This window comes from Hypomesus transpacificus, chromosome 19, assembly GCF_021917145.1.
Source record: "Hypomesus transpacificus isolate Combined female chromosome 19, fHypTra1, whole genome shotgun sequence".
NCBI lineage: Eukaryota > Metazoa > Chordata > Actinopteri > Osmeriformes > Osmeridae > Hypomesus > Hypomesus transpacificus.
Window position 1 is genome coordinate 2,819,077 of NC_061078.1, and position 17,277 is coordinate 2,836,353.

At 42.7% G+C, this 17,277-nt stretch overlaps 1 protein-coding gene across 4 annotated transcripts in view; it reads left to right on the forward strand.

The window, feature by feature from the left end:
• LOC124481980 (myocyte-specific enhancer factor 2A-like) overlaps window positions 1-17,277 on the forward strand; it is a 33,993-nt gene that overhangs the window by 11,234 nt on the left and 5,482 nt on the right. The window contains exons 3-8 of one of the 4 annotated variants that reach the window (XM_047042299.1): window positions 755-927; window positions 4,920-5,123; window positions 13,021-13,152; window positions 13,225-13,359; window positions 14,010-14,223; window positions 14,561-14,626. In XM_047042299.1, coding sequence (XP_046898255.1) covers window positions 874-927; window positions 4,920-5,123; window positions 13,021-13,152; window positions 13,225-13,359; window positions 14,010-14,223; window positions 14,561-14,626 — 805 coding nt within the window. In that variant the 5' untranslated portion in view covers window positions 755-873. Of the gene's footprint in view, window positions 1-401; window positions 592-754; window positions 928-4,919; window positions 5,124-13,020; window positions 13,153-13,224; window positions 13,360-14,009; window positions 14,224-14,560; window positions 14,627-17,277 lie in introns of those variants that run through there. The other 3 variants (XM_047042296.1, XM_047042295.1, XM_047042298.1) reach the window with 3 other exon arrangements.

Genomic DNA, 17,277 nt, shown 5'->3' on the forward strand with positions numbered 1-17,277 from the left:
TTTCTTTAGATCATACAAACTGTAAAATGCTAAACAGATTGGTCTTCTTCAACCATCTGTTCTAGTTACCTAGATAGTAAATCATATAGAACACATACATCATCTCCAAACCCTATAAATCAGCTCTGTCCTAAAATGGCTTTGGTGTGTTCAGTCATAGTGTCTGTTCCGTGCTGCACTTCAGGTCCTGGAGCTTGGCTCCACGTGCTGCTATAATCCTGGGGTGAGGGAGGGGGCGGGGGGGGGTTGGGGTGGGGGGGGGGGGGGCGTTTGGATAAACCCCCTTCACCCAGCCCTGACCTGCCTCTGTGTACCTCTTAGATCCAATGAGATTAGGGAAGGGCTCAGGGACTTGGGGCAAGGCTGAGGAGCCAAGGACTTCTGAGGAGAGGTGGGACAGTTAGCTGCTCAGGTGGGAACGTCAGTCTGGGGATCTAGAGCTGCACACTTCAATCCCGACTTCAATACTTCTCGGACTGTAGTGTTGGTTGTTCGAGTAAGCAGGATTAGCTTTGAGCTCTGGTGCAAAGGAGAGTTTTAAAAGATAAGAATGGAAAAAAATATAAAACTGGAGGGGATGTATTTTATCAGGTCTGTAACAAAGTATGCTTATTGATTTGCACTTTTGTTTTGTTTGTTTTGCAACAAATCACAACTTTCTTTTTCTATGATTCCTTTTCATTGTAAAAAGTTAAGGAAACGTGTAATCGACTTCAGACTCAAGCTTTTTTTCTCTGTGTCTCTTTTTCCACAGTTGTTGAGGCAAAGTGAAGACAGAGAAAACGATGTGCTAAGGATCCGTTTGGGAATATTCACACAGACGTTTTTTTCTGATATTCTTTGGGTGTCAGAGAAATCTAACCCGATTCCACCATGGGGCGGAAGAAGATCCAAATCACACGAATCATGGACGAGAGGAACAGGCAGGTGAGTGTCACCTTCACATGTCACCTTCACATGTCATCATTTTTCAGTCTGTCTTCTGTAGACTTGACAGTTTCTTTCACACCTCAAGCAATGTTTTTTTCTCTCTATAATGACTGATATTTTCACAGAATAGTCTTTTTGTTTCTATAGTTATCTCCTAAAAAGGTAATTGGAAGTCAGTCAACTGTGGACTAGAAATCTATTAGTGTGCATCCACACTGGCACCTAGAAACACATCTTTATGCGGCAAAACTTGACTGACTGAAAAGAAACCCTACCTATTTGTTGCATGCCTATTCAGTTATTTTGAGAATATGCGTACTTATTCAAATCCCACGTCAGACCATTATCCATCCGCTGAAGTTAACCTGAAAAAGGGTGTGGTGGAATGGATGGTGAAGATGTGGGCCGCGTTTTGCCCAGCCTCTCAGGCAAGGTGTGGTAGGATACTGGATGTCTTGTGTGCTGGGAAGGTAGGCAGGCAGGCTGGCTGCCCCTGTCTGCGGTACCAGCTGGGATGCTTGGGGCAGTAATTAGGGTTAGCCCCGGCCGGACGGCACCCTCTCATTAGCAGGGTGGGTCAGAGGGACACACAGCAGCCTTCTCTCCCTGCCTCACCATCGCCCTCTCCAGCCACACAGCCCACTGGAATCCACTTTGTCTGTCTGCCTCCTCTAAATATATATCCCATGCTAACAGCACAACAAATACCAGCCTGTCTGGACCTCTGTCTTAGACTGGAAATAGGGATGCGGCCGGAAAAAAGCATCTGTAGGCCTATATGATATCTAAATTTGATGTTGGTTTGTTAGGTGGGTCCATTTATAGATGTAGTATGCAGACTTCAACTCACCCCTGTCACTGTAAATGTATGGTTCAGCATTATAGTTAGTATTTTTGAGCGCTGCATGAAAGTTTGATTTGATTCCTTGCAGTCGCTCTGAAGCATGAATTACAGCATATATCTGGATGTTGCTATGAGAGCCGTTGGAGATTTGTAGTGAACCTGCAATGATCATTATCCAAATCAGACTCACAGCTTCTCCACCAAGGAAAAGTAAAAAAAAAAAAAAATGTAGACCTACCTTCCTATAGTTTCACAACTCTCTCCACACAGCACTTTAGCAAATAGTTTATTCTAGTAACGGCACAATTTCGGCTATTTTCTCCAGTCCAGGTCATGGTCGCATGATAAATCTACATCAACTTTCATCACAAAAATCGCTTTCTATGGGGTTCTAATGAGTGTTTGCTCGTTTTGGACGACGTGGAACAAGCCTCCGAGGCTGAGCTCTCTTGGGCATCTTGTCGACTGTACTCAGGGGAATCGTTATTAGCATACTAGCGGTGTTGTGGTGACAAGCAGAAGCTCTGACTGTGTGGCCGCTCCACAGGCAATTAATAACCCTGACATTAAAAGAATGTGCTGTACTATAACTACGCTAATTACAGACGGATACACTTGGAGTAGTGAAAAGAAGTCCCCACTTGCATAATCGTTATCAAGTCTTCTCGATTCTTGACCTTTTGGATATTTATTCAAATCACTGAGATGCAATGTTGAGGCCTATCACCCATGCAAATATTTGGTTTGCTTTAAGCAGAGCCAGCAAAAAAAAGTAATTTGTGTTAAATGGCATTTTGCTAATATAGAGCTGCTGTACTTTATTCTAACTTAATGAAAAGGAGAATTATTCCTGCATCAATAATGCCCCGCTATACCTTTCAAACTTGCTCTTCTTCAACATGCATGTTACCATACTGTGGTCCTCTTACCTTCCGGTCCTTACTAAAGATGCCTTTTTTGGGCTGCCTTCGGAATATGAAATATGTAAAGATAAAGTACCATCATGCATATCATAGTGTCCCTCACAGTGTCACAGTTAAAAGCCCCACACCAGGTATGTGTATGAGAGTGTAAGAAGTCTTCAGTCGTCAATAGGCTTCATTGAGCACTATGTCAAACCCAAACTGACATGCTTGTGGCTAATGCATAGGCTACAGGTGGCAGGGGTCATGTTTACAAAACCCCACAAGTTTCAATTGGCAACTAATCTGTGAACTACTTGAAAATTCTGTGATAAGAATCACTGGTAAAGATTAGTTATTAAATGAACTATAGGAATGTGTAGCCATTTTCCAATCCCTTCCCTGACTCCATGGGTGTTGTGGGTCATCAAAGAGAACTATATTTCAAAACGAGAAGGGTTATGCTTGTTTGGAGTCGTATCTTTATGTGGTATGAGGTGGTGTGATGAAGGTGCTGGGCCAGTGAGGCAGCTGCAGCTCACACGGTCATGCTGCAGTCTAGAATGATGTGAAGTGTTTGCATCACCAGTCACGACACAGGCTTTTAGAGTGGACAATGAGATGAGTCACTAAGCTTACTGTGAGGTCCTCTGGAGATAAGATGACCTGTTATCTATTACGTATGATGCATGCTGACTTATACTAAAAGATTGATGAAGAAAATGATTGGTGTGTGAAAGGTATTAATATTTATCTCTGCTTTGATGTGAAGTGCTATAAATTAGAAATGACTATTTTAGTCAAACAATCCATGATAGCCTTTTTGTTGGTAGATTACCTTAGGGGATTTTTATTGGCCTCCCAAAAGCAAATGTAAATAGACAGGATGAAAATGGACAGAATCCTGTATATCTGCCTACCAGCTTGGCTGCTGTAATGTGGGAAATAGCTGGTATGCTCCAGTGACGGTGACCATCATCTTTAATCCCCCCCCTCCCACCAGAACTCCTCTCCATCCAGTCACTCGGGCACATGCTTCACCCCCTCCAGGGCTAGCCTGTCAAGTCTCTCTCTCTCTATACTGACTGAGATGCTCTCTGAAACACATTTCTGTTTGATGAAGTCAACCGCTGGTCCGCTCTCAGTGCCTCAGTGTTCTTCCCAGGAAAGAGGCATTTCCTGTTCTCCCTGCCTGTGAGGATCCCGTCTCTGTGGTCTGATCTTGATGAAACACAGGGAAACACTGTTCCCAGCGTCCCATCCAAAAACGGGCAACTGACATATCGACTCACACATTTTCTTGCCTGGAAGTCACCAGTGTCCATTACATTTCGCCAGATGAGAATGAACCTGATATTAGTGGTGGAGTATAACAATGAGCTATGGGTGACTCTAATCTCCGGTCATACTGTACGCCGGTACAGTATCTGCTGTAGATCAGCTGACTGTGGGACCAGGGACTAGACAGTCTGTCCACTCCCTCCTTATCAGGGCCGGCCACTGAGCTGTCTAACCATCAGGACTGCGGGGGCTTGGTGAGGTTGTGATAAAGAGGAAATATTGACTAGTCAAAGGGTGGGGTGGGAGAGAGGAAAATAGGCGTATGGGAGAAATAGCCAGCTCCCATAGTCAGCACTCTAACATTTGTGTCTCTCTTCCATCATTCATACATCACACCTCTCCCTCCCTTTATCTCTACAAGGTTTTCACTCTGTTTCTTTCTTTCTCTTCATCTCTCACACTCTCTCTCTCAAACATGGGGTTGTGTTACAACTGGATCAATGCGTTGAATGCAGCGCTCTCCTTCTCACCAACACATTTGACTTCCTCAATATTGCCTGGTGGGCACCTTTTTACATATGGCTGAATGACCTTTCACTGTCAAACAGCTGACACAGACATGGTGTCAGCCTCTACTGCTCCTGTCGAAACAAAGTGATCGGCTTGTTCTTTGCAAAGGGTCAGTAATATGCGATACAGCAGCTGTTGAAGGATAAAACAAGTCAGTGTCACCCTGATTTTTGGACAGGCCCTGATTTTTCAGCACCTTGTTCTCCAGCAGAACTCTGGCAGCTGAATGTTAAGCGTTTTTGATCATCTGCAATCTTTTTGTTCATTTAACCATGAAAGTTTGATCATAGACTTGCAAGGTCTTACTTGACTGCGATTGTGAAAGGAGTCTTTGATGCCGATCGTGGTACTTTACTCAACTTCAATATTTGTCTGTCCCTGTTTGTCTTCAGGTGACTTTCACCAAGAGGAAGTTTGGTCTGATGAAGAAGGCCTACGAGTTGAGCGTTCTGTGTGACTGTGAAATAGCCCTGATCATCTTCAACAGCTCCAACAAGCTGTTCCAGTATGCCAGCACAGACATGGACAAGGTGCTGCTCAAGTACACCGAGTACAACGAGCCTCACGAGAGCAGGACCAACTCAGACATTGTGGAGGTGAGTGTCAACGCGTTTAGTTGTTACTGCATATTTCCTAATTCTGAACCGTCTGAGCAAAGCTACGGTCACCCAGTAGAAAATATCACTGTCTAAGCTTGGCCTGATTGGAAATTGGCCTCAAAAGGTTGTGTAGAACTTCATACATTTCCTTGGAAACAACAGCTCAATCTATCGCCAATACCATGGCAACCTGTTCTTGGAAAGAGCCTTATTAGCCATGCACCGCTCCCCTCTCCACCCCCTTCCCCAAGCCATACTCACTGGCGTGGGGGTGGAGGGTGTAGCTGCTCAGCGCTCCACAGCATGTCCCAGCCTTGTTTGTTTTTCTAAGTATCAACACGCACAGATTCTTTACTTTCGGATCACCATGAAAATCCTCCAATATTTGCCACTTCCAAATTTTGGCAGTCCTGAATGTTATCGTTTTTTTTTTTATGAGTGTTCAGCGGGGAATGGAAACAAATGGTGTCGCAGGGTGTGTTGGTCTCCACACATGGTCTAAATAGTGACATGCTGTTCTTAAAGAAAACAACGCATGGAACAGAGTCTTGAACGAAACGTGGACTGCATGTAGGGCCTAAAAACCGGTGGGGTGATCAAGGTCTCCAGCATTGTTGAAATCATTGTTTGAAAGCAAACAACCCCTGGATTGTCAGGAAATACCAGCAAAGCCATATATATATTTCAACATTGACATACGTGCGGAGCAAGATGACATTTGTTTGTCCGACCTTTTTGTTGTCAAGAAGTTAGAGAGGTGCACTGTGAATCATTTGATTGGTTTGTCAATGTCATGCAACCGTGTGTCATGCTGACTGTGTTTTTTTGTTGCATCATAGTCCCGGTCCCTGAGCAGTCCTGTTTCTGATCTTGGCCTCACTTCCATTAAAAATGAATGGCCAAGATGACTCACGTTCACACTGTTTATGTAACGGTAATGCAATGTTTGCCTTACTGAGAGAGTTTTCAACTCAACTCATTGCACCCTTACACACCCAAAGACTCAAGAATTCGGAGGAAGCTAAACTTCCCAAACCTAAATTGTGTTTGTTTTCAGTGCCCCTTCCAACAGTTTAAACTGGCAGTGGCTACCTTCTCTCAGAAAAGAGTTATGTTGTGCACATATTTTCATGGTCATGTTTGTCTGAACACACAAGATTCTGGAATGTACATGTTCTTATTCATTACAGATTATAGGAGTTTATCAGGTCAATCCACTAAATGGATAAGTAGAAAGTCAGATTCTATAACACACTTTGTCCCTGTCTACACTGTTATAAGAAAAGCCTTGTTTGAGAAACCCAACCTCTACTAGACCCTCTGTCCTTAAGCATGCTTCCTTCCCTCATTGAGTATAGGTTAGTTAGATTGAAAGCTGTAAAAGAACACTTCTCTCCATTGTTCAGGTAGAGTTCACATGCTGATAGTTAAGGATATAAACTGTATTAAACTGACGCTGGCCTTGTTACACGTAAACAGGACCCCAGTGCAACTTCACGTTCTGTTCAGACTTGTGTAATCCAAGATTGAATTTGCACTTTTGGAAACTAAGTAAGTGTCTGTAAAGTATGTGATTAATAGTGTGAGATTGATATCCTCCTCCTGTAAACTATACATTCACGTAAATGCGAGATTTTTGCAGCTAGTCAAGCATTGTGCGTTGGCCTCATGCTAGGATTCAGTTTTTGTTTTTATCTTGAATGATTACAGTTTATACTCAGTTGACAAAATACAAATATACAGATCATCAACTAAGCCGCCGTTCATCCTATGATATGAAACCCGACATCTCCCAATTGGACAAGAACCACCTGTATCTTCTCCAAAGGTCATTAGGCAGAGATGAATTTGCCTATTTCTGCTCCTGCCTATTTGCTTTTTCCACAAAGGCAGCTGACACAACAGCGAGTGAAAACAAACACTGTAAACTGAGAGGTTATACTTTACATACTGGTTAGCTATTTGCAACATTCTGTTGCTGCATTTTGTTTAGCTGTGTCAGCAGATCTCAACCTTGCTTCTCTCGACAGGTCTAACCAAATCAATGGCAGGAAAGAAGTGTTTGATTTCCATTCTTTTGGAGCTTACATTATATTATAATTTGTGAGTATGCACAAGCTTAGACTGGGGATTTACCATTTTCATTTCACATATATTTGGAAGAAAAACATACCCAATATCTGATTGACGGTTTTACTCATGAAAGTGCTGTAATAAAGGAACCGAATGGAAAAAAGTTTGAATGTCAAACCCAATGAGAGTGGTGAGTCAGTAGGACTGCATCTTTTATAATGAACGCCAGTTAGGCATGGACAATACAATGTCCAGGCTGGTCAATTAGTGTGACAGATCAATTGCTGCTGTCAGAATAATGAAGCAGAGGTTACGATTAGAGTTGAGTTTTATCCAAAGTATGAAATGTAATCATTTGGGCAGCATGATGTGTGGACAAGAAAATAAAAATGGAAAATATAAATGGAAAAAAAATGAAATTTATTTTAAAAGTTGAAAAGTTGAGAGTTTGAAAGTTGCCAAGATTTTTGCCCCCTGGAAGATTTACACTCCTTCGTCAAAAAAGCGACCCCTGTCAGTTAGCATTGCAACATCATGCCCTATCAGCGTTTTTGCTGTCTCTCATCTGGGCGATAAGCCAACATCTAAAAGCTAATCCACACGGAGGGCCTAATTTGTCTTTGATGCACACCAATGACAACATACAATCAAGAAATTGTGATGTGAAAACACCTAGTATTACAGTTGAATGCTTGGCAAGTGTCCAGATTTCTTTCATGATCCGATAATACCGGCTTTGACATTTGAGATGTCTGTAGGATACACATGCTTAGCTACTTGACAGTTAAATACCACTCTAAAAGGAGGTTTGTCCATGAAGTATTTTAAGACACTTACTACTTATTACTTATAAGACTAGCCAGTGATGTCATGACACACATACAGAAATCGACACTTTACACTCCCTGTCAGTTAGCTGAAAGGTCACAAGACATTAACTTAGCATGAAATCAAAAGTATCAAAGTAGTGACTCTGCAAATAAAATATAGAATTATGTAAGCCTGTTGCTAAATTCATGAATAATTACACACAAATCCTTAAAAACCTCGCATATATTATCTAGCATTATGTAATCGGATTACTAACATAAAGGGAAACACTGATGGGAAAGTGATTTCTTAAAAATAATTATGTAACTAGCAGCAATATAAAGTGGATGGTTCAGTTTCAGTAGAGATGCAGGGAATCTACATGTTATGTCATAAATGTACTGATGCTGGATTTGCAGTAATGTCTCCAATAGAACTGTGAATATATTACAGTATAACTAACCTATCATACAACACTGAATTATAAGTTTGATATTTTACTCCCCCCGCCTTCCTTCAGGTGATCTGTGATAGTTTGAACAGACAACATTAGGAATGTCATTTAAACCAAATCAAACAATAGTAATGTTGACAGTGGGATGAATCGACGCATGTTTGTTTTGAGAGCGTGTTCCACGAAGATGACTCGCTCCAAAATTTAGATTTAATATTTAAAGAGGAGTTAACACAGATTTGGGTTTGCACAGGGACAGCTCCGTGTGAACAGAGCTCTGTTTCATCTCCATCGTTCGTGATGATATCACCATGCGGTCAGTTCATACCAGAAATACTCAAACATCATGTCCAAGAGAGGATTACTTATTATAGTCCTTCTCTGACCTATTGAAAGATGTTATTAATAAACACTCATTTATTTTGTGTGGTGTCAAGGATATTCCATGGATATTCTCTGCAGATCCACTTCTAGAGTGATCATTGTTTTTTAGTTTTTTTGAGCAGCAAGACAGCATAATCACACATGTAAGTACAACTGATCAAAATAGAGCTAGCAAAGTCTACTAATAACTTGCAATAACAGGGATTGAGGCGTGAGTGTCTGGGAATGCAGTCTGTCCTCTATATAAAACCAAATGGTGGACATGTGCCTTGGTCAGGCTGGACTGTTAGGACCACGCCTGAAGTAATTAAGGGCCAGTTGCTTGGATGTCATTCCAGAGGAGTGCTGTCACTGCCTTGATCTTTCTTCCAATTAGGAAGGTCACCCTGCTTCAGACTCCACCCCTAGTCCTTGACACAAACTCCAAATTATGTGTTTCATTTATTTAATACCTTAAATCTATTTGATAATCCCAAAAGCATTACATCGCCGAAGACGGTGATGGACTGCATTCCCTCTCAAGTGGTTTAATTTAATAGGTGCTTAATTATTATGCAACATATTGGGAGAGGTACTGCTCAGATTGGCCACCCTACACATCCACACCTTTGAACAGAGTAATCTTAACAGGGAGATATTGTCACATTACACTAAAGTATGGTATGGCCGAGGTCAGGTTTCAAGGTGGATTTGAACTTCCCAGAACGTGGTGGTAGACAATAGATCTTTCTCGCTGGAGGCCATGTAGGTTGATGTGTCCTGGCTGGCTGACAGGACTGCTGAAGGCCGCCCATGTAGGATCGCTGCTTAGTGAGTTATGGAAAGATGAGAGCTGAAGAGGAACAGTGAGATCTGTGTTAACTGGTGTAATTCTCCGACCCATAGCACAGCTGACACTTGTATACGGTACACCTGTTCTCTGCATGTACAAGCGTGACAAGAAATTGAAGACAACCAACTTCTGAAACCAGTGCATACATCTTTACTCTTACTATTACTTTACTGTAATTTAGAAGGAAAAACCCTGTTATCACATACTATTTTCCTGTCTTCCTGGCTGTTAGAATCAAAACTAGGGGTGTATTGGCTTTTATACTGTGGTTAATGGAAGCTTCCTGTCACTGTATCGATTAGGCCAGACTGAGAGCATTAGCAACCAGACTAAACACTGGGGTGTAACATTGAGTTTAATTCATTTACATTAAGGATTAAGTCTCCAACGTGGAAGCATTTTTTTTTAAAGATATTAGATGTGTGCATCTAACAAGCACACACTTTTGTTGGTAGTTGTATATGTTTTGATTCCAGGGCATTGCTCTGTCATGTTGTTTGGTGTGCTTTTGTAAAGTAAAAAAAAAAAAAAAACGACACAGACCGCATTGTGTGCTGTGCCACAATGATTGATTTTGGGTCAGGCTGGGATCTATCTGTTCTCACATCCTGCTCTCTTTCTTTCTCTGTCTCTCATTTCCTCCTTTCCCTTTCTCTCCAGTCCTCTCCTCGACGCTCTCGCTCTCATTTGTCTGATCCTCTTGCCATATAGTGCTCATCCTCCCTCCATCATTCTTTCTCCTCTACCGCTGTCTTATTGGAACTCTTAATTGTACTCATAAATATTTCAGAGGCCAGTGAGAATGGAGAGATTAGGGAGGGGCAAAGCTGCAGAGGGATAGTATTTCACAGACCCTTGGATTGGAGAGATTTGGCTGCAATCAGAGGTCAAAGAAAGCATCGGAGACGTCTAATTTCACAATCAGTATTTGTGATGTCAGCATCCATCACGAATGACACAGTGATATGGTGATGTTAAAGTTTGGCTTAACTGTATACTGTACCTTGAGTATATGATCAATGCGTTTTCAATTGTAGTAACACAGTAGGAATGACATTAATCAAACACAGTGGCAACCTTTACATTTAGTCATTTAGTCATTAAAGCAACTTAAATGTTTTTTATTGCCCTTCTCCAGCCTGCCAAGTAATAAATTAAAAAAAAAAATCAAAAGTTGTTATAGGCAGATGGTAAAAAATATGAGGCAATTGAGTCTTGTTTATGTGGGTGATAACAGCTTTGTCTAGTCTGAGCTGCAGATTGCCCTGCCAGGAACAACGCAGGGATGGCTGTTGCTATTTAGACTCATTCAGTTATCTTGAAATCCCAATTACAAAACATCCAGTAAGCATCAATAAAGAGACAATATGGCTTCTGCTTTCTTTACTAGAATTGGAACTTGTGACTTGTAACTGGTGTCTGACTGATCATCCAAAACCTCCACCATGGCAATCCCACCCCTCCAACCTTGATTCTCCTGTTTGCCTGTCCTCTATCTCCCCCCTCCCCCCCCCCCCCCCCCCCCACTACCAGCCCCTATCTCCACAGCAGAGATAGATAAGAAGGCTGTACATCCAGAAGCAGACTCACGTGGTGACAGCAGTTAGTTTGGGAGGGAGAGGGAGGGAGGGGGAGGGAGAGGCAAGCTGTCTGAAGATAATAACCAGAGAGACTTTCCCTGCCCTTTTCAGACAAGCTAAATAACATTAAATCTTGAAACAATGTGTATGGTTTGTACTTGAAGCGTCTCAACGTAAAGAATAGTTCAGATGCTGGTCATGCGGTTGCCCTATTTGTTTAACTCATTAACATACCAAAGAGGACTGAAACGACACAGTTAAAGCATTGTCTGTCCCTTCATGAAGTCTTTATGCTCCTTTAGGACTGATGATGACTAAAATGAGAATTAGCCTTGGACACTACTGTTCAAACATCTCATGCAAGCAAGCACAGTCCTGAGGGTGTCGATGTGGTCATTGACCTTCAGGGGTTGACCGACCAGGTCCTTTTATGGCCAGGGGGCTGGACCGAAGCCCCCCCGGCTGGCCACAGGGACACTGAGGAGATGACAGGTGCTGGATGGAGAGAGACACCTGCTCTGCCATTTGCTCATGGAGTCCATTTACTGGAGGCAGTAGGCACAGCCAGCAGGATTGACAGTACATGCCCGGACATGTGGTGTCATAGGCTGGGGGATTTTTTATCTTTTTTTGAAGCGCTGGCTTTTGATATAATTATCTAAAGAATTATCTAAAGACATTTCAAGGGAAGGGAAAAGCTTGTTATGAACGCTGAAAAAACAAGCATGCAAGATTGAAGACATTCTTGAGCATAAAATGGAAAGGGCACACTGCTAATCAACCATGCTCTTCATTCCTCCAACTCAAGTGCCACTTGATATAATGTATAGGAGAAATTAGATATGAGCTCTGAATTGGGGGAGGGGAACGGGGAGGGGGGCAGGGCAAGGCAGTGCTCAGGTGGGGCAAAGGGTCAGTCTCCCCCAGTTGTCAAAGCTGTCATAGAAGTGCAGCTGTTTCTTACTCTCCATGTACCCTGGGTTGCAGATATCAGGACATTGCTGCTGGGTAGACAGACACGCAGCTTGAGTTGGTCCTCATTAGTGAACAGAGACACAATGGTCGCAGACAGCAAGTCTCTTTCACCTACAGGTGCCTAAATCCAAAGGAGAGCATCATTACTACAATACCAATGACCTGACCTGTTGAAGCTCCCAGACAGAGGTCATTGAACTTCTGGAAAAGGGCTGCTTTTTGGTCACATGTGCATGAGGGAAATGACTTTGATTCTCTTACAGTAACATTGTGATGATAAGATTGGGGTCCAAAGCTGTGTTCACACCAAACGTGAAGTAAATGTTTGCATCGCGTTCATTTGTGTTTATTTTTTGTTGTCAACCATGTCTGAAATGACTACTATAAACAAATACGAAGTAGTGTAGTATAGCAGAGGATGCCCACACAGCTTCAATACTCTTGCCCTCGATTTCTTCTCAAAAATGAAAATGTTCAACTCAAGCGAAAGACGCAAATAATTTGCGTGTTTGCATTGACTTTAGGACATGCGAATAATTAGTTTTGTATTAGGTGTGAACACAGCATAAGATTTTTAGGAACACTTATTTATACAGTAATAAATGTGTCAATACTCTACTCACACAATTTTGACTTACAGCATCATGTTTTAGAAAAGCTACCATTTAAGCTTTATTATCTGTTTCAAGAAAGTTTTCAGGACTAGGCCAGGACATTTTGTCAATAATCCTCCACACCACCACCAATCTGCATTTCAGTGTGTAAATGTCCCGCATTGTATTTCAGAAATTAAGAATCAAAGGCCATAATGACTGTGCCAGTCCTGAGGCAGACGACTGTTTTGGCCATAGCCCTGATATGGACGAACGTTTCCCCAAGCTAAATGAAGAGAGTGCTGTTATGTACAGACGCTGTGGTGTAAGTACAACTTCCTTCCTTCTCCGCCTTTTTGTGTTGATTCCCTGTCTTTTATGTTGATGTCCACCACAGGCGCTAAACAAGAAAGAACACAGAGGTTGTGATAGCCCGGACCCCGATGCCTCCTATATCCTCACCCCTCACACTGAAGAGAAATATAAAAAGATTAATGAGGAGTTTGATAATATGATGAGAAATCATAAAATCGTAAGTAAATGAATGGAACGTTTTTGCTTGGCTTTATGGCAAAAAAACAAAACAAAAAACACTTCTCTCCCTCTCTTAAATGTTTTTATTGTTTTCATTTTTATTTATTTTTTCAATCACTCTTGACACTGACATAAGTCACAAGCAAAAATGACAACATTCTTGGTCATGTCTCATGTTAGCTACACCTTAAACCAGTTCACCTTCCACAAAAGAACAGGTAGTAGTTGCAGCCGTTCTGAAACTCCCTAGCCACTGTTTAAAAGTCTACGACTGTATTGTTTGCTGTAATGGTACTGTATATGCTAGTTTTCTATGACTTCACCATTATGTCCATCACTTACTAATGTTACAACTCACAACTTCATTGCACTGTATCTGCAATGGTCTGCTAATGCTACCAGTTTTGAGCATGTCAAATGTTTTATGGAGTGCAACAATGTCTTCACTCTATCACAAAACCATGTCTATCCATGTCATTTTATATTTAGAGATGTTATAGAAATAGTAATGGGACATAGTTTGATGACATCCATCAATGTTCATTCTTCAATAATAAAAACGATTTTAAATGTTGGCCTTGTCTAGTGTTCAAATACGTTTTTTCCCCCCATCACTAATTTTCCGATTTTCCTGTGTTGTCCCTCCAGCCCAGCGGTATGCCACAGCAGAACTTCTCCATGCATGTGGCCAACCCCAGCAGCCTGGCTCAGGCCTACAACCCTGCAGGCTCCCTGGCCTCCCAGCAGGCCCTGGCTGCAGCCACCCAGGCCCTCAGCGACAGCGGCATGCTCTCCACGCCCCATGGACAACTACCCAGGAACATGGCCTCTCCCTCACGTCCCCCTAGTGCTGGCAATACAGGTTAGTGTGTTTTTGGCTGGCTGTGTGTGTGTGTGTGTGTGTGTGTGTCAGTGTGCGTTTGCATGTGCCAGTATGTGCTTGCACTCGTGATTGTGAAGACTCCATGTAATTGAATCACATGAAAGCTTTAGAAAAAAGCAGTTAAAATCGGAATTCATTATTGGGCTTCAGTATTCGGTGGTTCCCCAGAAGCTGTGTGGCTATGCCCGGAAAGCTGTGCTGCGGCTGCTGCTGCTAATGAAGCGTGCTGTGTTATCCTGCTCCGACTGTGCTCCTCACACATGGGTGGGCCACGGCCTGCAGATGGCTGATCCTCTCACTCTGTGCCTCTCCTCAGGTGGTATGCAGGGGAACGCTGAGCTGGCAGTGCCAAATGGAACAGGCCCCAGCTCTGGCCCAGTGGGTAAGTCCCTGAGGAGAAATCCATTAGCTTTGTGGCCTCAGCGTGTCCTAGACACTTAAGTTGTGGATAGAGAGGCTGGTTAGGCTACTGGAGAGTTTTGTTTAGGATTAGTATTAAATTTAACAGGGTATTTGGGACCAATAAATTTTCTAAAAAAGCTTTTAAACCTTGTTCATTGTAACAGGTTGTGTTTCCATACATCCGAGAACAAATATATTGGTGTTTTCCAAAATATTTTTCCTAAACTTGCAAAAAGGTGGTATTTTCATATACCATGAGTGTATTCCTGTTGTCGTTAACATGAAACAGGATTTACATACTTACAAATCTACCCATAGGCTGATATGGACTGATATCACAAAGCAATAGGAGATAGCAGCAGATGTGAGTGTATCAGCCTCTCTACAGTGTCACACCACCAAGGACTCAACCAAGGTCACAGGTCCAACTGTTCCTTTTTGGCAGAGCCAAGCCCCAGTGTCATTTTTACTCTCTAGTGTCCTGCTATGTTTGTGTTGGCCTAGTACATGTGTGGTTTGTCTGTCTCTGCGGACAATTACAAATGTTCTAGTTTGAAGTATGAAGAAATAATACAGTTAATAAAAAAATACAATTAAAATAAACACCATGGCTGATAATTTAAAGAGAACCAAGTAAGAATTCATTCACTTCAGCCCTGATCTTGTTGTCAGCACGTGGCAGTCCACTAGTAAACATCTCCCTGGGTCCACTGACAGGTGCACCTGTTTGTGCAATCCTTCTGCTCTCCTTTTATGGGCCACGGTAGGTCTGTCTGCATTTTGCCTGTGCCGTCAGAGCCCTGCAAGCACGCTGTCCATGTCAAGCCTGTGAGGGGTACCGTACACAATGCCCCTGACGACCTGTCATGGCCACTATTTGCCATGTGACAGACGGGGGGTGGCAGGTGCCCGCTTGTTCCCCTCAGACTGGACTAAGTGTACTGGTGTTTTTAAATCAGGTTTAGCCAGTGAGTAAGTCTGTAAACCCACAATTCCTCTGTCGTAAATGAATGTAGAAATGTGTTCATGTTCTGGAGATGAAAGTATGTGTACTTCACATACCCCAGGTTTAACCAACATGTGTGATGTCCTAGGTTTAACCAACAAAATGTAAATCCTGAAAGCCTAATCTGCTTCTTGGCTATGCTGACCTGGCAGTGTCTGTCTCTGTTCCCAAGGATGATTCGTAGAGACAGAAGGCAAGATGACAGTCCCCAGTTCCCTTGACCCTGTCTAACAGGAAGACTACAAACCCCATAGTGCTCTAGGGCTGGGGACTACCACTACAAGTCTTTTTACCCGGTTATCCTCTGCCTTGGGTCTACTTGCCATAACCTTCTAACTCCAGGCTTCAATTTCCCTTCTTTTGAAATCTGCTAGACAGGGAAAGGCTTTTACATGGCCCACAGTTTCTTTGTGAACTCTCTAAGAAGCATTTGGAAAGTCTGCCTGTGGCATGCAGGCTGTTCTAATTGAATTATGGATTCGGTTAAGTGTCATGTCAGGCTACATAGTGCTGTTCAAAGAGGAGTGTTACGGTAAAGCTGGAATGGCAGGGTTAGTTGATGTGTTGCTGCCGCGCTCTATAAATCTTAGGCAAGGTTAATAGCAGAATGTTGAGGATGAGTTTAGTGCCAACACTCTCGCTGTAAATATATATTGTCTCTCTTTATTTTGCCTGACATTTTCTTTCATTTGTGAAGTAATTGCCTGCTTCTTCCTCCTCCTCCATGTACTGATGCATAGTTGTATACATGAATGGCAGCCGAGCATTCATACAACATACCTAGTTATACAACACACTGCCTCATTCACGGGCTCCCGTTGTGGCTTAACCGTTTTCAATGCTCAAAAGTTACCTTTCTTCAAGGACACTCTCTTATCCTCAGCTCTACCATAGCTAGCCTTATGTAACTGCAAGTGCAAAAAGTCTTCAACACTCAATAATTCAAAAGTATCTCTTAAAAAATACATAACTGTACATTCTTCCTGTCCACTTTGAGTTGTTTTCAATGGAATGCTGCACCTGGGACTGTAACAAAGCAACAAACCTGGTTTATGAGTCAATAACAAATGCCAAGGTGAAAATTGGACCCCAGGGATGTCAAGGGATGTTTGTAATTTTGCAGTTTGGTTCTGTTTACAGCAGCGACAGGGTTTAGGCGGCAGCCTGCAGTTTAGTAGTGGAAGGAGTGTGGAATGAGTAAAGGAAGGAGTGTGGAATAAGTAAATGGAATGACTAAATGTTTTCTCGGGAGAAGTAAGGCCCTCCAGCCCTTCAAATCCAGGCTGTGTACAGAGAGGCGGGGCAACTGAGACTGATTGCCTGCTCTCCTCTGGATAGCTTCCATGCGATGACATCACCCCAGAGTGATCGTTATCAGGGCAGAGTAACAGAGCCTCTTACAGTAATGCTAAGCTCTATCTAGCCTATCCGACTCCCCTTTCCCAACCCCCTTGTCCTCAGCAAGGCTATCACGGCCACTTGGCCGGCTGCCCTCCACGCTGTTTACTCTGTTCATCACGTGATGCTGGCCATGGAATTTACACACTTTACAAAAAATCAAAAGAGTAAGTGTCCTTCGCTTGGTAAACAAGACCGTATCACAGTGCTATTCTGGTCCGTGTCGC